Consider the following 25055-nt stretch of genomic DNA (forward strand, 5'->3'; position numbering starts at 1 on the left):
CAGCGGGTAGGGGAGGGGCGCGAGAGCCGCTTTGCGTGCTGGGACTGCAGTGCCTTAGGCGAGGCCTAATTTGAGACCCGAGCGCGGGACGGAGGAAGATAAAGCGTCCGGAGAGGTGGTTCGCGCCCTGGGAGTTAAGCGAAAGGTGGTGGTCTCCGAGGTACCTAGCCCTGCCCTGGACGGTTCTGTTTAAGCCGTCTTTTTCCTCATCCTAATTCCCTAAAGGCCACGGCCTTTTCTCTCGCCGCCACGGTTCGACACCTACGGCGTCGAGCTGGAGCCTGCGTTCCGGGGATTACGGTGGTGTACCCTGTTGACCGCCGCTTACCAGCTCGAACCAGCAGTGGCCCTTCAGAAGCTCGATTTCAACGTTTGTAAAACGGGTCGCAATAGTACCCACTTCAGAGGATGTGAGAGTTAAATGAGAAGTCATATAGACTACTTAGCAAAGAACCTGAATATAGGGATCCGTGGTTAATTGCTAGCTGTGACTCCTGGCCTTTATAGGGTGGGCTCTAGAGCAGTGGTCCCCAACCTTTTTGGCACTAGTGATCGGTTTCGTGGGATATAATTTTTCCGCTTGGGGCGGGACAGGAGGCGGAGCTCAGGCGGTGATGTGGCCCAAACTTTGCTCCTCTGCCGCTCACCTGATGTGACCTGATGTGCGGCCGGGTTCCAAACAGGCCACGGACTGGTACCGGTCCTAGGCCCGGGGGTTGGGGCCCCCGTTAGAATTGCTTTTTTCTGTGTCACGCTTCCCTTCACAGGTGTCACATTCTTCAGATTGAATATTGGGGACGTTCTTGCCTTGCGCTATCCGGTATTTCGCATTTAATCCGTGCTGGTTCATCTGGTATCGATGAGAGGCTTTCTTTGGAAATAACTTTGTCCAAGCATGTCTTAAAAGCTTATTGAATAAGGTTTTAGTGTACAATATCATGCTAATAATACAGATTTCACATGGATAGTTAAAATATGTAACATTTGGTACCTAATATTATTTTTCTCTTTAATAGGAATGTAAAAAATAAAAAGGCCCTCGGTGTTGTAAGGAGACTAAAGGGAAGTGAGAAGTCTAAAAATGAAGGCATTTCAGACCATCAGGCAGTTTAGAAGTTCAAAGGGATTTTCCCTAGAACCATCCCCACGTGTGGCTTTCTCCACTTCCTCATATTCATGTGGCCGTAAGAAAAAAGTGAACCCTTATGAAGAGGTAAACCAAGAAAAGTACTCTGATTTAGTACAGTCTGTCTTGTCATTCAGAGGCCATGCTCAGACTCCAGAATCATTGTTTGAGGAAGATACTTTACTCTATGGACCTGTGAGTAAGTGTAAACCTCCAACGCAAGAGGAGGAAGCACGAGTTCCAGGAAACTGGTTTCCTCTCTTCAGTCCAGAAAGAAGCTTAAAACCAAATGTAACTAGTGATGCCACAGTTCCTTTGAAAATCCCTTTGCAAAGGAATAAGATGCCAAGTGTGACCCGGGTCCTTCAGCAGACCATGACATCAGAACAGATTTTCTATTTGGAAAGGTGGAAACAGCGGATGATTCTGGAACTGGGAGAGGATGGCTTTGCAGAATATACTTCAAGTAATTTTCTTAATCCTTGTTCTGTATTGTTACCATGCTTTCTAGAGTATAGAACATTGGTGTCATTCTTTAAAGGTTGTTTTTCTTAACTAGTGAGGAATTACGTTCAAATGATAATAATTAGCTTTAAATAGCACTTTTTGTATTAACTCAATCCTCGTGACAGCCCTATAAAGCATAGATACTATTATTCCCATTTCGTTGACAGGAGAGACCTGGTGGTTCTTGCTGATGCATGTAAAGAATTACAGATCAGCAAATCTATTAACGTGTAATCAGGGTTTATTAGTGACCCATTTCCGTGGAAGGAAATGGGCCTAAGGCGGGCAGAGGGCGTTGTGCAGGGGAGGGGGGTGAAAGGCATAGGTTCAGGGCCAAAGCAGGGCAGCAAAAGTCAGGGGTGGCCAGTCCCCAGGTCCTTCGGTATGAGGACTTACATAGTTGGCAGGATGGGAGTGAAAAAACTTACATATTGATTGGTGGGTAAATGTGGTGCCAGCTTTCCTGGAGGGACGTGACTACCCAAACTTAGGTATGTGTGGGGGTCTGTTAGCCCAAATCCTTATCCTTATGGAGTTTTGGTGTTGCTCCAAACTTGTTCATTTTACTGTACAACAGATACATGCCAGGAGGCAGTTAATTAAAGTTGGGGTAATTACCCAAAGTTATTTATGGAATCTTTCTTTTAGGTATAAGGGACTCCCTCATAAAACATAGTGACCAGAGGTAGGCAATTAACTGAAGTTGTTTCATGGGCTTCTTTGGGCACCATGGACCCTCGTGCCTTCCAGGCCTTGGAATGAAAGCACAGTTTCAAGGCTTTCTTTCCCAGATAGTGGAAATGCTACATAGAATTTTAAGGACTTCCCTTTCCCTCCTCCGGTGCTAACCTAGTGTTTCTTGTGATGTTGGAACACCTGGCGATATTATAGGACCAGGCTCAGGACTGCTGAGTTAGTGGGTTAGACACGTCTTCCTCCTCCTCCCTGCCTTGGTTTACTATTTATTCTATTTAAGTGCTAATAGGCATTTCCTGGCAAACAGGATGCTAGCTGCTGGCCATAACAGCAGCACTGTCAGAATTCTTCCTGTGCTATCTCCTTCCTCAATTTCACAAATGAAACTGAAGAACAGATATTAAGTATTTTGACCAAATGATGTATCAAATTATTTTATAAGCTACAAACTTAAGTATTAGAATTGCCTGTTTCTTTGATTATGGAAAAGAGTCAATCATCTGATAATGGAATTCTAGTTGTTTGCTAGGCATTTTGTTCAGAATCTAGGAAATACCCCCTTGTTCTACTTGTCAACAGAGACTCACAAGCCAGACTAATGGAATTAAAACAATAAACCGGAACAGATTATCTGTATTTACATCTTGGTAAATTGAGATAATCAGCTACTGTTGATTAGGAACTGAGAGTAAAGAAACTTTAGCCTTCAACTCCTAATTTACTAACTTATTAGACAAGTGAAAAGAAGAGACTCCTTCTGACTGACCCTCATAGGACTGTATAGTTGTCTTTTGTGCTTTCCAGAAAGCAGTATGTATACCCCTAGTGGTACTCAAGCACTTTATTTATTTATTTGTTTGTTTTTAGACAGAGGGGAAGGGAGGGAGAGAGGGAGAGAAACATCAATGTGTAGTTGCCTCTCGCAAAGCCCCTACTGGGGACCTTGCCTGCAACCCAGGCCTGTCCCCCACAGGGAATGGAACCAGCGACCCTTTGGTTCGCAGGCCGGCACTTAATCCACTGAGCCACACCAGCCAGCCGGGGCAGCACTTTTATTTTTAAGAGTAATGCACTTATTTTGAGGTATCTTAGAAAAAACCGTGTGTATGCATACATGTTAAACAAGTAGTCACATGTTTTAAAGAAAATTATTCAGTATATAAGTGTCACCTGGATAAAGCAAAAATGGTCAAAGTCTTAGTACCTTATAACATTCCTTACCTGTTTGGGACAAGGTATCCATGCAGGGGCTAACTGCCTTCTGAAGAAAGTTAATTAGTAACAGCCGCGGTGCTACAGGCATTACCTTTTATTGTGATTTGCTTTATTGAGCTTCACAGGTGGTGTTTTTGTTTTGTTTTGTTTTTTTTTTTTTTACAAATTCAAGGGGGGAAAATGACAACTCACTTTTGATACTTGCTTTATTACCGTAGTATGATACAAAACCTGGAGTATCTCCATGGTGTGCCTGTATTCTCTGCTTTCTTTTCTTTTTTTAAAATACTTTATTTATTTTTAGAGAGGGAGAGAGAGAATCACTGTGTGGTTGCTTCTTATGCACCCCCTACCTGGGACCCAGCCCACAACCCAGGAATGTGCCCTAGACTTGGAATTGAACCAGCGACCCTTTGGTTTGTAGGCTGGCACTCAGTCCACTGAGCCACAACAGCTAGGGCTATTATCTGCCTTCTAAACAAGCAGCATAAAAGCATCTTTTAATAGCGTCTTGAGTTTTTGTGAGTTTCCCAAGTATCAGTTAGCTTACCTTTTGAAGATTTTTGCTACTGATTTTTTAAAGTCCTAAAATATTACCTATCCTGTCAGTTCTATTAATCAGAATATTGGAGACTCATGATTTTTTTAATACCCTTTATATACTGGGACTTGAACACATTTCACTTTCATCTTTTAACTTATTGAGTACATACTCTGACTTAATACTATCTGCAATAAATCTTGAAACTTTTAAAATTTATTTTTCCCTGGTCAGATAATTGAGTTGGTTGGAGCATTGTCCAATACGCCAAGGTTGTGGGTTCAATCCCGTCAGGGCACATACAAGAAGCAACCAGTGAATGCATAAATAAATGGGACAATAAAAATTGATGCTTCTTTCTCTTTCCTGTTCTGAGCCTTATAATCTAAGGGACCCTGTAATCTAGCTTCCCATGTTTGTTGCTTTTTATATGCTAAGAACCTAGCCAGAGATTGTCTGCACTAGCGAATGAGTTGTCTGTTTGCTTGGCAGTTGATGATGAAGCAACTTTTTTCTTCCTGTTTTTAACATGTTTGTGTTCTGTCTGCTTCATTAAGCTAGTCTGTAGATGAATACTACACTTCTTTTTCCTAGGTTTCAATTTCATCAGTCTTAATTTTCTTGTAGGCCTTTCATGTGCTGACATAAAGTCCAATTGAGCTAAGTAAAATTGGAGTAGAATTAACTGAGGTGCTCAATTGAATTCCATTTAACTCTCCAAGTTATTTGCCAGAAGTAATTCTCTTTTTTGCTAGTGGTAGAACTGACCTTTCAAAATCTTTGTAAAAAATACCTGACAAACATAGTATGTTTTGATATTACCTCATTAAATAAGATTGTTTTCCTCATGTTCTGTGGGTCTGTCTCCAAGCATATACAAGGGAGGGGGGACCCAAAAAAACCCCCTGAAATATCTTCTGGAGGGCGGGCCCCTTGTAGTACAGGCTTCCCCCACTAAGTTCTAGGAACGCATCTGTATCAGTGTACAAGCTGGCATTGTAAGAGCTGCTGTTAGGCCGCAGTGAATTTTCCTGAAGACTTTCAACACATTTGCCCATTTCATGACTGGTGATTTATGAGCACACCTGCCCACACCACACTGAATGTTCAGCAGTTTTTGACCAAAAATGTCTTGACACCCATGCCCCACCCTCCCTGTTCACCCGATCTCACCCAGAGAGACTTTTTTATTTCCCCGGATGAAAAAAGTCCTCAAAGGGAAATGTTTCACTGATGTGGAAGAGGTGGTAAAAAAACCAAACAAACAAAAATGGTAAGAGCACTAAAAGGCATCAAAAATCAATGAGTTCAAATTGTTTTGAGCAGTGGAAGAAAACATCGTGATAGGCATCAAATGGAGAGTGCATAGAAGGTGACTGAAGTATAAACATGTAAGAATAAATACACAGTTTTGTATAAATAAATTCCAGGGTGTTTTGGGCCCCCCCCCCTGTACATTTTCTGCTGTTTCTGTGTGTATCTAAATGATCCCTGAATTTATTTTCCTTGCTCTGCTGAACGGTGGTGGACTGGAATGCATATAGACTGATGTCAGGCTGCTGGGTCTAGCTTTTTGCTTTTGGGCAAATTAGTGGCTCTGGCTAGGTCTCATTCATTAAAATGTGAGTGATGATCCTTATCTTGTTGGTCGTTGTATTTGAAAGTTAATACACTGTTTTGATACTTACCTGGCAGGGGAGATATCATGATCACGAAGGTTTTTTTCCCAGGTTGAGGCTTATCCATTGTACTACGGATGTGCTGACCCCTGCAATTTCCCCAAATGTGGGAAATTCAGCTATGTGATTTGTGGTAATGGGGCACTGCATTCATGCTCTCCCCTGTTTTTAAAAAAAGAATAAATACAGTATTTTGAAAGCACCAAGACCACTGCTTAGCACAACAGTGCCCTTTCTTTTCCTTACTGAGAATCAAGTGAATATGTACTATTTTTCACTTGTTGAATATGTTTACAGTCTCTTAAAAGTATCTGAAGAAAAAATTCAGGACAGAGCAGCTGCCCTAGACTGTTCTAATCCTAAAAAGAAAAAGTGCAGGAGAAGAATGTCATATTTTCCTCCCCTTCCTCCAGGTCTCACAAATCCCCAAAACAACTCCTTATTTTTAATTTGTATGTGCTTTGATTTTTCATTTCTTGCCAGTCGCTAAGCCTGCTAATGAAAGGCTTTCCCACCATTTTTATGCCCATAATTGAGTTTTGGTTGTAAAAATTGTAAACAGAAGTGCAGTTTCCTAAATTTCTAATAATTATTGGGTTGGCCAGAAAGTTCATTTAGTTTTTTTTTTCTGTAAGATGGCTCTGGTAGCGCTTAGTTGTCTTTTCATTCGAACCAATTTTGTTATTGTTTTGTGACAGCTGTCATATTAGTGTGCATTTAAACAAAACTCATCACAATTGGTGAATTTTTGTGTAGCCATTTTAGTATTGAAGATGGAAGAAAATAAGCAAACACTTTAGGCATATTATGCTTTACTATTTCAAGAAAGGTAAAAACACAACTGAAATGCAAAACAAAGATTTCCAGAGTATATTGGAGAAGGTGCTGTGACTGATGGATCGTGTCAAAAGTGGTTTAAAGTTTTGTGCTGGAGATTTCTCGCTAGACAATGCTCTACAGTTGGGTAGACTAGTTGAAGTTGATAGTGATCAAATAGAGACATTACCACTTGGGAGATAGCCGATATACTCAAAATATCCAAATCCATAAAGTTATTGGTGAAAATGAAAAATGTGTCTCTTATTTGATGGAAAAAAACATACAGACTTTTTGGCCAACCCAGTATTTACCACAGCCAGTTCACTTACTAAAAAAGGTACTTAAATTCACAGTACCATTGCTTCTCGGCCTTTTGGCTAAGATCAGATGTTGTATCTGTTCTTACCAGTTTATTATCCGATTTGTCCTCTATCCGAGGACATAAAAAACAAAAAGTCATAGCACCATAAATTAGGTGTGTTCCTGTATCTCCCAGATCTTTAATTCTAGTTTTGGCCTAATTCAATTAGAATTATTTCATTTTAATCCATTTTATTGGCTAAACTATTCCATTCCCTTTCATTTTCGAAGTGCATTCCTAGGTTTCAAAAGGGCTGAAATGTGGTGTCCCAGGGGTTGTCACTTAAAGTTAATCTTGTGTGATTTTTAATTTCATTATTCAAGAGCTTTTGAGAGTATTTGTTTTTTAGTATTAGTTTGGTCTTTTGTTGTTTTGTTATTTCTTTTCCCCTGATTTTCTCTTTAGATATATTTTTACAAGGAAAACGGTTCCATGAAGCCTTGGAAAGCATACTTTCACCCCAGGGGAACTTAAAAGAGAGAGATGAAAATCTTGAATCTGGCTACATGGAAAGCGTCCAGCATATTCTGAAAGATGTCAATGGAGTTCGAGCTCTTGAAAGTGCTGTTCAACATGAGACCTTAAAGTATGTAGGTCTGCTGGACTGCGTGGCTGAGTATCAGTAAGTAGATCGTTTTTATCAAAGTGCAGAGGTCAATTAATGCAAGGTGGCACGTGTGCCTGACACAACTTTTTCCTCTTAACTCTTGCTTCAAGGTACAGCCTCTGAAAGTCAAAACCTGTGTGACGGGTAAAAGAATTGGGTTAGGATGGATACAGGGGGAAGAGTCACATAGTCCTTGTAAATCCATGTTCCAAATTCAAAGTGTTCGGTGGAGAAAAGGTATAACTTTTCAGTATCCCTAGGGTGGCGTGTTTTCTGCTATGTTCCTCCTCCCCTGCCCCTGAGTCATGTATTTGCCGTAAGATCCAATTTGATTTATGCATATTCTTTCCTGTTCCCCTAAAAATAGCATTTTGATCTGTTAGCCCTGAAAATCAACTCTTCTGGCTTACAAATAGGTTTTTTTTAATATATTATATTGATTATGCTATTACACTTGTCCCATTTCCCCCCCTTCACTGCACTCCATCCTGCACACCCCCTCCCTCCCACATTCCCCCCATGTAGTTCATGTCCATGGGTCATACATATAAATTCTTTGACTTCCACATTTCCTATACTATCTTACCCTCCCCCTGTCTATTTTCTACCTACCATTTATGCTACTTATTCTCTGTACCTTTTCCCTCCTCTCTCCCCCTCCCACTCCCCTGCTGATAACCCTCCATGTGATCTCCATTTCTGTGGTTCTGTTTCTGTTCTAGTTGTTTGCTTAGTTTGATTTTGTTTTTGTTTTAGGTGTGGTTATTAACTGTGAGTTTGCTGTCATTTTTACTGTTCATATTTTTTATCTCCTTTTTCTTACATAAATCCCTTTAACGTTTCATATAATAAGGGCTTGGTGATGATGAACTCCTTTAACTTCACCTTATCTGAGAAGCACTTTATCTGCCCTTCCATTCTAAGTGAAAGCTTTGCTAGATAGAGCAATCTTGGATGTAGGTCCTTGCCTTTCATGACTTCAAATACCTCTTTCCAGCCCCTTCTTGCCTATAAGGTCTCTTGAGAAATCAGCTGATTTGTTATGGGAACTCCTTTGTAGGGAACTGTGTCCTTTTCTCTTGCTGCTTCTAAGATTCCCTCCTTCTGTTTCATCTTGGGAAATGTAATTATGATATGCCTTGGTGTGTTCTTCCTTGGGTCCAGCTTCTTTGGGACTCTCTGAGCTTCCTGGAAGTCTATTTCCTTTGCCAGATCGGGGAAGTTCTCCTTCATTATGTGTTCAGATAAGTTTTCAATTTATTTCTCTTCCTCTTCTCCTTCTGGTACCCCTATAATTCAGATGTTGGAACATTTAAAGATGTCCTGGAGGTTCCTAAGCCTCTCCTTATTTTTCCGAATTCTTGTTTCTTCATTGTTTTCTGGTTGAATGTTTCTTTCTTCCTTCTGGTCCACACTGTTGATTAGAGTCCCAGTTTCCTTCCCATCACTATTGGTTCCCTGTACCTTTTCCTTTGTTTCTCTTAGCATAGCCTTCATTTTTTCATCTAATTTTCGACCAAATTCAACCAATTCTGTGAGCGTCCTAATTACCAGTGTTTTGAACTGTGCATCTGATAGGTTGGCTATCTGTTCGCTGCTTAGTTGAATTATTTTTGGAGCTTTGAAGTGTTCTGTCATTTGGACCATTTTTTTTGGTCTTGGTGCTTCTGTTACTTAAAGGGGTGGAGCCTTAGGTGTTCCTTGGGGGTGGGGGGTAACGCTGGTCGCTGCGCTGTGATGTTGTACATGGGGGAGGGGCCAAGAGGGAGCAATGGCACCTGCTCCACTCTCTGCCGGATTTCAATCACTCCCTCTGCTACCCACAATCAAATTGGGCCCCTCTGGTGCTGGTTCCTGAGTGGGTGGGCTTGTGCTCACTCTAGGTCCCTGTGGGTCTCTCCAACGACCTCTCCTGTGAGGCTGGGAGTTTCTCCTGCTGCTGCCCCAACACCCACAGGCATTTTCACTCAGGTTTGAGGCTTTATTTCCCCACGCTGGAGCCCATGGTTACACAGTCTGCTTCGCTCCCCCGCCATTTTTCCCTGTTTGTCTGTGTGCGAATGTTGGGCCTCGGGGTGCTGCCTGCTGCACTGCCTGCCCCGTTCTCTGCCACTCTTGAGTCTGGCCCTCTCAGTTTATATGTGTGCAAATGTAGGGTCGCAGAGTCTACTAGTTGTCAGACTGCCTGCCCTGTTTGTCCCACACTCTCCCAGTCTCGGTCCCACCACAGCAACGCCAGTCCTCTCTGCCCTGGCTGCCCATCTCCGCCCCTTCTACTAGTCTGGATGAATGTTTCTTTTTTATCTCCTTGGTGTTGGTGTTCCTTGTCGTTCGATTTTCTGTCAGTTCTGGTTGTGGGAGGAGGTGCAGTGTGTCTACCTACGCCTCCATCTTGGTTCCTCTATTTCTGATTTTTTGATACTAGCTAGCCTAATGGGTATGAGGTGGTACTGTGTTTTTCAGACTATAAGTGCACCCCCCCCATTTGGGATGTAAATAGGGGTGAGTCTTAAAGTCCAAATGTAGGTAACCTGACTTGTGGGGTAAGGGGGAGTGGTGGAGTGGGGTCACAGGAGGCAGGAGCAGGACCACATTGTTTGCTTCAATTTTTTTTTTCCTTTTTTCCTCCTCTAAAAACCTGAGTGTGTCTTACGGTCTGGTGTATCATATAGTCCAAAAAATACAGTATCTCATTGTAGATTTGATTTGCATTTCCCTAAAGATTAGTGATGTTGAGCATCATTACATATGCTGATTGGCCATTTGTTTCTTTAGAGAAATGTCTGTCTGAGTTATTTGCCTATTTTTAAACTTCATTGGTATTTGTTGTTTAGGTTTAGGAGTTCTCTATATGTTTTGGATATTAATCTTTATCAGAATATGATTTGAATTATCTTCTCCCATTCTGTGGATTACCCTTTGATACACAAATTTTTTTAATTTTCCTGTAATCCAATTTGTCTATTCTTTTGTTGCCTGTGCCTTTGGTGTCTTATCTAATAAATCATTGTCAAATCCAATGTCATTAAGCTTTGGTCCTATGGTTTAAGTCTTATATTTAGGTTATGGAACCATTTTGAGTTAATTTTTGCATATGATATTAGGTAGGAGTCCAACTTTATTCTTTGCATGTGGATATCCAGTTTTCCTAACACCATTTGTTGAAAAAACTGTCATTGAATGGAATTGGCACCCTTGTCAAAAATCACGTGACCATATAGACAGGGGTTTATTTTTGGGTTCTCTATTCTGTTTGTCTATATGTCTGTCCTTAGGCCAGTACCACATTATTTTTAAAAGTTTGTAATCTTTTTTGGTAAAATAAAAGACATTTTTTCATTTTCACCAATAACTTTATTGATTTGGATATTTTGAATATGTCGGCTATCTCCCATAGGTTAATAATGTTGATATCAATTAATGTCTTGATTTAATCACTATCAATTTCAACTGGTCTTCCTGACTGTGGAGCATTGTCTAGTGAGAAATCTCCAACACAAAGCTTTGCAAACCACTTTTAACACATTCCATCAGTCACAGCAGCTTCTCCATACACTGCACACATCATTTTTTGCATTTCAGTTGCATTTTTACCTTCCTTGAAATAATAAAGCGTAATACAGCAAAAATGTTTGCTTATTTTCTTTCATCTTCAATATTAAAATGGCTATACAAAAATTCACCAATTGTGATAAGGGTTTTTTTTTTAAGATTTTATTTATTTATTTTTAGAGAGAGGGGAAGGGAAAGAGAAAGAGAGGCAGAGAAACATTAATATGTGGTTGCCTCTAGCATGCCCCCTACTGGGGACCTGGCCTGTAACCCAGGCATGTGCCCTGACTGGGAATCGAACTGGTAACCCTTTGGTCAGCAGGCCAGCACTCAGTCCACTGAAGCACACCAGCCAGGGCTTAAATGCACACTAATATGACAGCTGTTACAACATAGTCTAACAAAATTGTTTCAAACGAAGTTAAAGACAACTAAACGCTACTAGAGCCATCTTACAGAACAAAACCACATGAACTTTTTGACCAACCCAATAGTAAGTTTTGAAATCAGCAAGTGTGAATTCTCCAGTTTTGTTCTTTTAAGATTGTTTTGGGTATTTGTGGAGTCCTTTGAGATTCCATATGGATTTTAGGATGGGTTTTCCTGTTTTGGCCAAAAAAAAAAATGTCACTGGGATTTTTATACACATTGCATTAAATTCATAGGTTGCTTTCAGTAGTATTAACATCTTAACAATATTAAATCTTCCAATCCATGAACGTGGAATGTGTTTCCATAGTTTTTAGTTTTAAAAGACTTTATTTATTTTTAGAGAGGGGAAAGGAGGGAGAAAGAAGGGAGAGAAACAATGATGTGTGAGAGATACATTGATCAGTTGCCTCACACACTCCCCAGTGGAGGACATGGCCCCAGGGCTCAGTCCCCTGACCATATCAAAAACAGGGGTGATTGGTAGTTTTGATTGTACAAGTCTTTCATTGCCTTTGAAAATTAGTGTTTTATTCATTGTGATGCTATTATAAATGAAACTTTTTTGTAGTTTTCAGATTATTGTTTGTATGTAGAAATGCGATTGATTTTTGTCTATTGACTTTGTATCTGACTATTTTGCTGCATTTATTCGTCCAGTTTTGTTTGTGTGGATTCTTTAAAAGTTTTTGATATATAAGATTATATCATCTGTGAACAAGGATAATTTTACTTCTTCATTTCCAATTTGCATGCTTTTTATTTTATTGTGTTGCCTAGTTGTTAGAACATCCAGGATTCTGTTGAAGAGAAGTGTTAAAAACAAGACAGCCTTGTCTTGTTCCTGATCTTGGAGGAAAACTTCACTCTTTACCACTGTGTATGTTTGCTGTAGGTTTTTTTATATGTGGCTTTTATTATGTTGAGATAGTTTCTATTTATTCCTAGTTTTCTAGTGTTTTTATCATGAAAGGGTATTTAATTTTTCTAATGTTTTTTCTGTATCAATTGAGATAATTTCGTGATTTTATTCATTTTGTTTATGTGGTATATTACTAGCTTTTAGGCTAACAAATTTTTTTAAATATACTACTCTCTTAAGTCATGTAGAAAACAAAATAAAATGGAGTCACAAACTATTACAATAATATTAGATTGTATAATTGCCCATAAATTTACCTTTACTGAGATGGTCTTTGAGCATCTTTAAGAGTCTTAAAAAAGTCTTTGATGGACCTGCCATCACATATTTTTCAATGACAGCTCCTGTTGATTTGTTTTTTTCCTTTGAATGGGCCATACCTTCCTATTTGTTTGTGTGCCTTGTGATTTTGTTGTTGAAAACTGGACTTTTGAATCTAATACTGTGTTAACACAGGAAATCAGGTTCTCCCTCTCCCCCAGATTTTGCTGGGCTTTGGGCTTATTATCTTAGGCTATCTCTGTGCCAAGCATCAGCCTGAGGTATAAATTTAAGGTCTTCTTGGGTCTTTTCTAAACCTTTCCTTGGTCATGTGCAGTCACTTTCTAATACAATCCTATATGCAGGTGTGTTTGGATGTTATAGTCTTTAGTGTTTGAATCCCAGAAGGAAAAAAAGAAAAATGAAGGGGGTGAGGGGTGCCAGCCCTTTAACTCCCCTTGAAATCACTTCAGCTGGAGGTAGAGGGGCTTGCAGCCACCGGTGGAGGTGCATCAACAACAGCCACCTTCCTCTTTGTCTGCATCTGTGTGATCAGAAACAACCATCAGTGATGAAAGCACAGATCCCTGACATTTGGCCGACATGCTCCTTTTTGACCACTCTGATTTTCAGAAACTGTGTACAAGCTGCTCCAAGAATATGTGCACAGCTGCCTGCCCCACAAATGAGGGGTGGGTTGCCACTATTGTGCTAAGAGCTGAAATTGACCAAAATTAACCACAATTTACCATCCAAGCCTTCAACAGACTGTATATTTCCATAAGTTATAGACAGATTCTGCTTTTGCAGCTGTCTTCTAGGTGGGCAGACAGATTCCTGGTGCTTCCTACTCTGCCATCTTTCCAGAATCCTCCACTGCCATTCTTTTTTCAACCTCTGTTTAAAAAGTTCTTGGAATTCTGAGATATTTTATGACTACATGTATAATCATTTGACCCCACCACCACTTACTAACAAAACACACTACATCCTGCTTTTTTTTCACTTGAAAATGTATTTTAGAGATCTTTCCTTACTAGCTTAGGTAGATCTGCACCATTCTTGTCTTTTAATAATTTTTCACCACTCATAATTAACAGCTATTAACATTGTGACATTTGCTTTCAATTTTTTTAAAGAAATAAAACTTTACAAATTAAGTAAGACTAGTAAGAAATTGGGCTAGGGATCCAGGCTGCCTGGCTTTTTATCTTAACCTTGGCCTAGTTACTTAGCCTCTCTATACCTCAGTTTGTTCATGTGTAAAATAAGACAAATAATAGTACCTGCCTCATTAGGGTTGTTACAAAGATTAAATGAAATATTCCCTGTACATTACTTGAAAAGCATTCTATCTATTCAAAGATGTTAGCATTATTATTTTGATCCTGTTCTTCACTTTTACTGCTGTTTGGCTTTCCATTTTATGAACGGAGTGTATCTGTTTCTCTACTAGGAACATTCAAGTTATTTTTAATTTTTCAGATTAAAAACGGCAATAAATGTGTCTCCTTCTTATGAGAATTTTTCTAGGCAAATGCACGAGTTCATTTGTTTGTTTTGGCAGGTGATATATGCAGTTTGAGTAAATTCGGTTGATATCCAGTAAGCCTGGGCACAAGTACTTACTAAGTTTTCTAGCCATTATCAATAGCACTCTGGTTATCAAACTATTGCTCTCCTTCAGTCCATACTGAAAGAGAAATTGCTGGGTGAAAGCACATGTGCATTTTAAGTTTCCACAGACAGATATGAGTGTGCTTATTTGTGCACACTTTTAACAACACAATGTTAGTAATTTTGATAACATTGTATCTTGAAATTTTAGTCTGCATCCCACAAAAATTAGGCTGAGCATCTTTCCATTTGTTTAAGAGCTATTTATAGACTGTCTTACTGAAATTTTAATTTGGGTTTGTACAACTAAGATCTTTTTTCACATTATTAAGTTCTACAAGTTATAGCACTTGCTAGAAACAGTGGCCAATGGCAGAAATCTTTATAGAATATTTTGATTTATTCAAGTAAGAGAACTGGGAATGGCAGCTAGATTTCAATGTCTTCATATAAAAAGAATGTAAAATATCCCAATAACTTTTTATATTGATTATATGTTGAAATGATATTTGTTAATATGTTGGGGTAAAAAAAATACAGGAATTTCACCCTATTTTTGTCCTTTTTTTTGATGTGGCTAGAAAATTTAACACGTAGCTCACACTTTATTTGTAATTGTAGACAGTGCTACTCTAGACTGGTTTTATAAATACCTTGCATAAGTTGTAACTCTAGAGCTATGGTGACAGGTAGGTAACATACACATTTTGTATAAAATCTCCCTCTAAATTGCTGATTTTGAAATTGAAGTCATGAAAGACAGGTTGAACAGATAGAGCCCTTTGAGAATTAGCAGTTATCATCTTATTCACCCACCCTATGATCCTTTTGATTGCAGTTGGCAAGCATAAAATCCCACCAGAATTGGGGGCGGGGGGGAGGAATACAATGGTTATTTGACTTAAAAAAAAAAAAAAAAAAGGAGGTAAGTATTGATGGATTTGAACACCTGACTTGGTTTTTGAGCAAGAGAATTTCTGAGGGACCATTATGTTTAGTCTTCTATGATGAGGAGTTTGCTACTGCTCTGTTTTGGTTTATTCTGATAAGCATTTGAAGCACAATCAACCAAAATAATAATAATGTAGTTTCAATTCCCCTGTGATAAAGGAAAGAAGGCCTTGGAGGTTCCAAGGGATTTCAAAAGAGTATATAAACTTGAACAGTGGACAAGTTGTTTCCCAGTACTCCCACATGGGCCTGTACCTGTCCGTCTCATCGGAGCAGTTTAGGAAACATTGTCCATCAAAACCCTGACAGGCTCATTTACTGACTGAATAAAGGACTCAAAGGAAAGAGAACATCAAGCCTTTCTATTCCTAAGAGGTAAAGCTCAGAGGAGCTGCCTTTTTGACAAGTGTAGAATAGAAGCAGCAGTCATTGGGTGACAAGTAGTAAACAATATGTAAGAAAGTTAACCTAATAGATTTTTTAGTCTGAACTATTACCTACAAAGACTTCCCTTTGGTTTCCCTTTAGAGGCAACCTGTGTGTGATTGATTGGAAGACATCGGAGAAGCCAAAACCTTTTATCCGAAATACATTTGACAACCCGCTGCAGCTTGTGGCGTATGTCGGTGCTGTAAACCATGATGCCAACTATAGCTTTCAGGTCAGAACACTGAGGCTCTCCTTAAAGCTTTGCCTGACACCTGTTTATAGCTACTTAACTCCTTATGGTCCTCATTCTGTTTGTATCCCACTACTTACTCTGTTCCTTGCTATCATTTTTTAAAAAATATTTTACTTATTATGCTATTATAGTTGTCCTGAATTTTCTTCTTTTGCCCCTTCCACCCGCACCCTCCACTCTCTCAGGCAATCCCCACATCATTGTTCATGTCCATGGGTCATGCATATAAGTTCTTTGTCTACTCCATTTCCTATACTGTACTTTACATCCCCATGGCTATTCTATAACTACCTATTTGTACATCTTAATCATCTCACCTCTTCACCTATTCCCCCACACCCCCCTCCCATTTGCAGCCATCAAAACACTCACCTTATCCATGATTGTGTCTCTGTTCTTCTGGTTTGCTTAGTTTATTTTATAGACTCAATTGTTGATAGCTATGTATTCATTGCCATTTTGTTGTTCATAGTTTGGATCTTCTTTTTCTTCATATAAGTCCCCTTAACATTTCATGTAATACTGGTTTGGTGATGATGAACTCCTTTAGTTTCTTTCTTGTCTAGGAAGCTCTTTATCTGCCCTTCGATTCTAAATGCTACCTTTGCTGGGTAGAGCAATCTTGGCTGTAGATTCCTACTTTCCACGACTTTGAGTATTTCTTGCCACCCCTTCTAGCCTGCAAAATTTCTTTTGAGAAGTCAGCTAACAGTTTTATGGGGAGTCCCCTGTAGGTAACTAACTGCTTTTCTCTTGCTGCTTTTAAGATTCTCTCTTTATCGTTAACCTTTGGCATGTTAATTATGATGTGACTTGAATGGGCCTCTTTGCATCCATCTGTATGGGACTGTCTGTGCTTCCTGGACTTGCATGTCTGTTTCCTTCAACAAATTAGGGAATTTTTCTTTCATTATTTTTTCAAATGCATATCCAATTTCTTCCTCTTTCTCTTCTCCTTCTGGCATCCCTATGATGTGAATGTGGGAACATTTGAAGTTGTTCCAGAGGCTGCTTATACGATCCTTATTTTTTTGGATCCTTTTTTCTTCTTGTTGTTCTAGTTGGTTGTTTTTGCTTTCTTATGTTCCAAATCATTGATCTGATTCTCAGTTTCATCCATTCTACTGTTTCTCTGTAAATTGTTCTTTATTTTAATTAGCGTGTCCTTCATTTCTGACTGGGTCTTTTTTACACTTTTGAGGTCATCGCTGCGTTCCCCAAGTATCCTTATAATCAGTGTTTGGAACTCTGCATCTGATAGCTTGCTTATCTACATTTTGTTTATTTCTTTTTCTGGAGTTTTGTTCTGTACTTTCATTTGGGCCATGTTTCTTTGTCTCCTCATTTCATCAGACTCTCTGTGTTTGCTCCTATGTATTAGGTAGAGCTGCTTTGACTCCATGTCTTGGTAGTGTGGCCTAATGTAGTAGGTGTCCTGTAGAGTTCAATGGCCCATCCTCCCCCGTCACCCAAGATGGGCACTCAAGGTGAGCTCTTTGCGTGGGTTGTGTATACCCTCCTCTTGTAGTTGAGCCTTGATTGCTGTTGGCAGGTCAACAGGAGGGATTTACCCAGGCCAGTCAGCTGCAAGGACTGTCTGTGACCACTGACCACAATTTCTGCCCTCCATGGAGGATCAGCTGTGCTAGGGCAGCATGGTGGTGCTCTGATGTGGTCTGTAGCTGTCCACTGGGTGTTAAGGCTCTGGGATTTGCTGGGTGATACAGGCTAAGGTCAACCCCCACCTGTGTTTTGCTCAGGGCCACCCTGCATGAGCTACAAAGCAATCTGCAGATGGCTGCCACTTCTGCTGGGCTTGGAGGTTCCCAGGTGAAGCCAAGCTGTGAACCGAGGCTGGTTGCTGCTAGTGCCAGTCTAGGGGTTTACTGAGGCCAGCTGTTGCTTTGTTTGACAGGATTTAGGAAGTTGTGAAGCCTGAGCCAAGACCAGCCATTCATATGGAAAAGCCATTGTTAACAGCTTAGGTGGGTCATTAAGTTGTGGGGGCAGAGCCTTGGGATCTCTAGGGAGTGACAAACAGTGTTAGCCAGGTTGATGGAGTCTCAGATAAATGGTACCTGCCAGCTGGCTCTGTGTCACTATTGGGGGAGAAGAGGTACAATGGCCTCTGCCCACCTCTCTGTGTGGGAGAAAGCTGTCCCCCAGCTTTTGCCTTAATGTCAAACACATCATTTCACTGTATGCCACTGGTGCCTTTCAAGACTACCCTGGTGCTGGAGCTCAGGAGTGAGTTTGAGTACATCTTCTTGTGGGTTCTTTAAGAGGAACTGCTTGGGACTCCCATCAGTTTCATCCACCAACTCAATCCCTGATAGTTTTTGCAGCCAGAAGTTATGGGGACATATCTTCCTGGCACTGGAACCGTTGGCTGGGGGGCCTGGTGTGGGGCTGGGACTCCTCACTCCCAAGATATCCCTTCCGAATTTTCATCCACCACACTTGGATGTGGGACCAGCCTATTCCATCTCTCTGCCCCTCCAACCAGTCTGGATGGTTGTGGTTTCTTTAATTCCATAGTTGTCAGACTTCCATTCAACATGATTTCTGATGCTTCTGAGTGATAGTAATTCTATAGTTTAGTTGTATTTTTGATGTGGTTGTACAGGGAGGTGAGCCATGTGTACTTCTGCCTCCATCTTAACTGGAAGTTCCTGTCTACTACTTTAAAAAGCACTTTCCCCTGCCTTTTGGGGGGTGTTTTGTCATTGTTGATAGTTCTATAATGATGACAGCCCTTTCTTCAGTGTCTTATCTGTCATCTTTGTGTTCTTATGTATCCTGGTGTAGTCTTTCATCTATGCATCTTAGAAAATGAGTTAGGAGATATTACTGTAGATCAGTGGTGTCAAATTCAACTTCACCAGAGACCACATCAGTCTCGAGGTTGCCTTCAAAGGGCCAAATGCAATTTAGGACTGTATAAATGTAACTACTCCTTAACAGTTAAGTGAGAGCTCGGCGCTGCCGCCGGGTAGAAACAAGATGTTGGGCTGGATAAAACAAGGTGGGGGGTGGGATTCGGCCCACGGGCCTTGTGTTTGCCCCTGTGCTGTAGATTGTTTTGTTTGCCCTGGAGTAAGAAGGAAATTAACCTCAACTCTGGTCCTACTGTGTTTCTTTCTAGGTTCAGTGTGGTTTAATTGTGGTGGCCTACAAAGATGGATCCCCTGCCCACCCACATTTCATGGACACAGAGTTGTGTTCCCAGTACTGGGCAAAGTGGCTTCTTCGACTAGAAGAATATACAAAGAAGGAAAAGAACCAGAATATTCAGAAACCAGATTAGGGGCAGGACGTTGTTTGGGAACATTCAGCACTTTCTCATACTTTGGGAAAATGCATTGCTGTTTACTGTGACCTGAAATGGAAGATCTGAGAGCTGAATTAACACAAGCAGAAATAGTAATTTGTTGAAATTTATTGCAGCCAAAAACACTGAAAAGCCAGGAAAGTTTAGATATAAAGAACTGGACTTTAGCACATAAAAGACCAGCTTTCTACCTCTCACTATGATTTACTTTAAAAAAGGGCTAGCAAGATTACACAGTGTTGATGGCTCGTGGACCCCCTATGGACCTTGCTGTGTCCTGGGCGGGATTCCCAGTCTTTAAACTGAAATCGGAGGGCATGAGGCTTGGTGTGCCAAGCATTTCCTCAGGGTTCGCCAGGAGGGAAGGGGCCACACAGCCCCAGGGTGTGTGTGGAGGGAGAACTAGCATCAGCCAGCTAGTACTGCCAGCACAGTCTCCTAGAACTTGTTTTATATATTGAGGTTCTTTGTAAATTTCTTTAGGAAAGAAAATTTCCATTTAACATTTTTGAAAAATAAATATGGGATTCCTTAGCCTTGAATAAACATTACTGTCCTGAAAGATGGAGCATATTCACTATATCATTGGCAGTACCTCTTGGCATACCGCCAAATAACACCTGAAGTAATTGCAGGAATTTTAGTACTATATTCTGGTTTGAGTCAGTGAATCTTATCCATAGAGAAAATGTATCATGTATGAAATTTTTCATCTGTGAGGATCCATAATGCAATCTATTTTTTATGTGTTTGATAAGTAATAAAAATTATTAGTTGTCATTGGGTTTGGGAAACTTAAATCCCCACTATAGGCCTGGGCGAAGGGTCCCTGTTTTGTGAAGTGGGTTAACATTTAAGTTGCAGTTGCTGTCTTAAAGTCATAGGGTGCTGTATACAGTTACTTAGTTTTTTTATTAGCCATGAATTATAAGAAATAAAATATGTGAGTAAAGTAATGAAGTTTTGGGTTTTGTTTTGTTTTAATTTCTGTGTTTATAGATTAATTTCATAAACCTAGAAATAGTTAGGCTTTGTTTTTAAATTCAGAATTATGCCACTGGCTCAGTAGCTTTGGTATGTGTTTTGGGTAAATGAATGCAGGCAGATGTCCTGAATCAGGGTCTCCTGACAAGGAAAGTAAGTTTCAGGTTAGAGAGAGGAGGCTTATGAGTTACCTTTTATCAACTCTACATATCTGCATTTTTTTAAAGTAGCATATATTTCTGTAATCTGTAATTTCCAAAGTCAGAAATCAAGTGAGAAAATTAAAATTGTACCACCAGATTTTTCCACACTGCTCTAATAAGTCTTACCCTAGAATTTAGGAGACCAGACCCAGTGAGACTCATTTTAATAAAGTTAACGTAAATGCACTTTGGACTTGTCACTTTGGACCAAGAGTCTGTCAAGCTAATGGTGGTGTGAAGAGTTCTATAAAGACCATTAGAGTCTGACCAAGACAATGTGGTTGATAGACGAGTGAAGTTGGTAGGGTGTTTCCCTACTCCCTGGGTAGGTTTCCCAGAGCACCCCAATTTCTAATTACAATCTTGATAATCTTCTGATCTCACCAATTAAATCTCAATCATCTGAAAAGGAAATAACGCTTTTAAAAAAGTTATTTTTACTACTAAGGCATAAGAGGAGAAGGCCAAATCTGAATTTCTAAATGAGTCATAATCTTTTAAGAATTAACATAAATGTTACTAATTTTTTGATAGTACCTGTTACCCTAAGAAATTGTGAAAAGAAACAGGATTTGTGATAAGGAGAGATTCTCCAATTGAGATTCTCCAATTGAATTTTGAGAAATTCTCCAAATTTTTAAAATATTTTTAAAAGGAAGTATGAATTATCTTTCTGTAGGGCTACCTTACAGAAGTACAAAATAGAGCCTTATAGTCTTAATGCTTTGAGACAATTCACTAGATTCAAAACTGTCTGCATTCCTTTCTGCAATTCTACACGTTAATGCATTTAATGCAGCTGACAAAAGCTCTGTGCTGGCACTAAAAGTTTTTCAAAAAGAAAAATTTTGCACCCTGACCTGTGTGGCTCAATTGGTTGGGCATCCTGAAAAGCAAAAGATCGCCAGTTCGATTCCCAGTCAGGGTAGATGCCTGGGTTGCAGGATCCAACCCTGGTCAGGATGTGTACAAGAAGCAACCAATAGATGTTTCTCTCCTCTTCCTCCCTTCCTCTCTAAAAATAAATAAAAATAAAATCTTTAATAAAATATTTCCCCTCAGACCTGGCCTCTTGTTCAGAACCATTAGCACCTATTAATCTGAGAACATTAACCTCTCTATATAAATCCATTATAGTTCCAGGAAAATGTGAACATAGGAGCTATGGTTTCATATTTGTTGACTGGTAAATACAGAAAAAGGGTTTAGTCATAAATCAATGTGTTTCTAGGTAACCAGTCTGCTTGCCAGCTTTAAAAGGAGTTGGAGACGGGTAATTTGTTTTAATCACTGCATCTTTCCACCTAAGCAATTAAACATTTAATTGTAACCTACCCTACCCTCCAGCTCCACTTCCCACCCTACCCCCACACACAAAGTGAAGCAAGGAAATAGTTGGAACTTTTATTTTTAAATAAATACTTGAGTTGTTTGGAGCTGTTGCTCTAAAGACAAACACCATCTTAAAACAATCAATTACTGAGTAAAAGACAGGACTCAGTCTTCTTGCCTCCCTCCCTTCCAGCCTCTGAGGCCTACAGGTGAAGCAAAGAGATGTGCTGTTACTGGAAGCAACCAATGAATCTTTAAAGATATTTATACCATAGAAGGGAGCTTGAAAGAATCTCTTTGGGGAGATGTCCCTGACTGAGTAAAAGGTTTTTATGTTGCTGTGACAATAACAGTTCTCAGGTTTGGTTAATGCATGTGTGAATCAGTCATAAAATGATGTTCTGGGTTAGGGCTTATTTTTGATCAAGATTTGGGCAGGGGACAAGGAGAGTTTTTAATAGATCATAGATAAAAGTCCTTGTCTTTGTTTCCCTAATCCCATCATAAATTGGGGGGTGTCTTTCCCCTGTCTCTTATAGTTTCACCACCTATGCTAGTAGTTGGCTTTGTTTTTACTTGCTTTGTCCCAACACTTATTTTTGAGATTTCTTTAGGTGAGCACTTCCAGATCTATATTTCCTCATGATCCATTGCATCACCATTAGACTGATAAGCTTCCTAACAATGTTTTGTAACTGTAGACAATGCTGTAGTGAACAACACACTCATGTGTCCGTGTTTCCTGGCACTCGGGAGGCAGGTGGAAGCAGGATGTGCATTGTGGCTCTGCCACTTACTAGCTGTGTGACCTTATGGCCAGTAACCTGACCTTTCTGTGCCTAATTTCCTCATTTGTAAATTGAGGGGAAATAATAGTACCTACTATTATGGTAGAGTAGTTCAGTGATGAAAGTACTTGGGATAGTGCCTAGTACAACATGAAAACAAAATAAATGTTAGCCATTATCATCATCAAATGAACACACCTGAATGCATCTTTGCTGGCCCACGATGTGCACAGGTTAAACATTACTGCCAAGGTCCTCTCCCAGATCAATGTCTGAAATTTTCTGCTTTCTCACATATTCATTAACACAAGAATTTTAAGACTTTTTTTTTTTTTGCCAACATCATGGGGTGAGAACAATTCATTTTCACTTTTTGGTTTGAACAGCATTATTGCTTAAATGAAATATGCTTGAAAATAGGATTGTCGCCCTGGCCCTGGCTAGTGTGGTTCAGTGGGTTGAGCACCAGCCCAAGAACTGAAAGCTTGAGGGTTCAATTCCCAGTCAGGGCATATGCCTGGGTTGTAGGCCAGGTCTCCAAGTAGGGGCATTGGAGAGACAACCAATCGATGTTTCTCTCACACAGCAATGCTTCTCTCCCTTACACTCTTTAAAAATAAATAAATAAATAAATAAAATCTTTTTTAAAAAAAGAAAACACGATTGCCATCTAGTGGTGGGCCAAGTAGACTGCAGTTATGGGGTAGAAGCCAAATATGGGTATACATGTATCTCCTGGAATTGGGGCAATTTAGTTCCTAACACAGGTCTGATTTGAATTCAAGTAACTGCATGAGAGTGTTTCTATTATCTTCTCCCCATTTTTAGGCAGCTTGATGACTTTCTTCTCACTTTTTCTAGTATGGCGACATGGAGACCTGTCTGCATAGCCCTGTGAGGCTTCCTACAACTAAATGACTCTGGGTCACTGGCTCAGAAAAGAGAAGTAAGATAAATTAGGAACAAGGCTGTTTACAAACTGGCAGGAGACTGTGGCTCCAAGCAGGGCAGGCTATTCTTGAGCAATCCTAACTCACTAGTGGAGAGATGGTCAAGTGCATGCATCAGGGCTGCTTCCTCAAACCACCACAGAGGGCTGAGCTCAGAGTCTCAGTTAACTTCTTTCCAAATCATGGACTTGGACTGTCTGCTGCAAAGACTTCTAAAGTCATAGTCTAAAAAGATTTCAGGGTGCATGAAAATGTTAGATATTAATCATCAAAGACACAGATATGTTTTTAAAGATATATACAAAAATGTTCCATGAACAATAAGGGTGTAAAAAAAAGCAATATTGCCGAACTGCTATATAGCGTGTCTTTAAATAAGTACAATCACTAAATTAGTGGCCGCCTAAAAGTTAAGTAAAGGAAACAAGAGTCTAAACAGCAAGCAAAGTTCAGTTGTAATTAGAAACATCCATTCAGACTGATCACAATAGTCCCACAGCACCAGACTCTTGTTTGTGATAATGCTTTTGCCTAAAATAATTCCTTTCATCCCTTTGTTCAGCCAAATCTTAATTTTCTAAGTGCTTGGACCTGAACCCTAATCCTACTTTATGTCCAACTCAAGTCTTTCTAACTTCCTGAAAGGAGATGCTGTAAGTGCAGAAAGTAGGATCCTCAGGATCAGTCTTGAAATCCCAGCCCTGCAATGTTAGCTGAGTCACCTGCTTTCCCCATTCCTACTTTCTCATCAGTAATTTGGGGATAGTACTGTCCACAATGTTGTTGGAGTAAGCACTGGACACATATTTGTTCCTTCCTCCTTGAAACTGACCCCAATCGGCACATGATAATTCCACCCTTCATGGAACTCCTAAGGGGCCATTATTTTTACCATCCACATTGATTCTTGTTTGTATTCTACCTCTGTTACTTAACCATTTCAGATGTGTATACCACCTCCCTAGACATTGGGATACATCAACAGCACTGGACAAATGTGAAGCGTTTACTACATATATACTGCTTGTTAAAGAAACTGTCCTACCTGTCAATGCTTCCTTTTCCATTACCATAATCAGCATTTATATATAAGGAGTGTTTGGGTTTTTTTTTTTAAACAAGACTTGGGTAATAACTACAGAACAGGATAGACAGCACAGGTGGTCACAGATTGAGAGAACTGGGTGCATCTTGAATTCAAAATAAAGCAAGTGAATGCCAGCCAAGATGGAGGCATAAATAGAAGCTCTTTACTTCCTCGCAAAACCAAAAGGAAGATAACAACCAATCTAAAATCAGTAAACAACCAGAAGTACCAGAAAATCAAACTGCATGGAACTCCGACAACCAAGGAATTAAATTAAAAATCAACCAGAACAACCAGACTAGTAAGGCAGCAGACTGCACGGGCTGGCTGGCTGGCTCAGAAAAACCAAGGCAAGGTGGGGGACTGGGTGGACAAGGCTAGCTGAAGGCGAAACTGAGAGTCAGAGCTGACCGTG

General features: G+C 40.0%; 1 protein-coding gene, 1 non-coding gene and 1 pseudogene across 3 annotated transcripts; all 3 read left to right on the forward strand.

Moving 5' to 3' along the window:
• The first annotated feature begins 10 nt into the window (after positions 1 to 10).
• MGME1 (mitochondrial genome maintenance exonuclease 1) lies at positions 11 to 20252 on the forward strand. 2 transcript variants are annotated; one of them, XM_045194563.2, is made up of 5 exons: positions 11 to 145; positions 1017 to 1592; positions 7350 to 7566; positions 15812 to 15944; positions 19111 to 20252. In XM_045194563.2, exons 2-5 carry the CDS (start codon positions 1082 to 1084, stop codon positions 19270 to 19272), a joined length of 1023 nt encoding a protein of 340 aa, XP_045050498.2. In that variant the 5' UTR covers positions 11 to 145; positions 1017 to 1081; the 3' UTR covers positions 19273 to 20252. The 2 variants fall into 2 exon arrangements, with proteins under 2 accessions (XP_045050498.2, XP_024415090.2); XM_024559322.3 differs by having other exon boundaries at positions 25 to 160.
• Positions 5766 to 5929, forward strand: LOC112304270 (U1 spliceosomal RNA). Its single transcript, XR_002974722.1, has one exon. It is a non-coding gene; the product is annotated as a U1 spliceosomal RNA (small nuclear RNA).
• Positions 6941 to 7053, forward strand: LOC112304276 (U2 spliceosomal RNA; annotated as a pseudogene).
• Positions 20253 to 25055: the final 4803 nt, after the last annotated feature.

The sequence above is a fragment of the Desmodus rotundus genome, chromosome 6 (assembly GCF_022682495.2).
Source record: "Desmodus rotundus isolate HL8 chromosome 6, HLdesRot8A.1, whole genome shotgun sequence".
Taxonomy (NCBI): domain Eukaryota; kingdom Metazoa; phylum Chordata; class Mammalia; order Chiroptera; family Phyllostomidae; genus Desmodus; species Desmodus rotundus.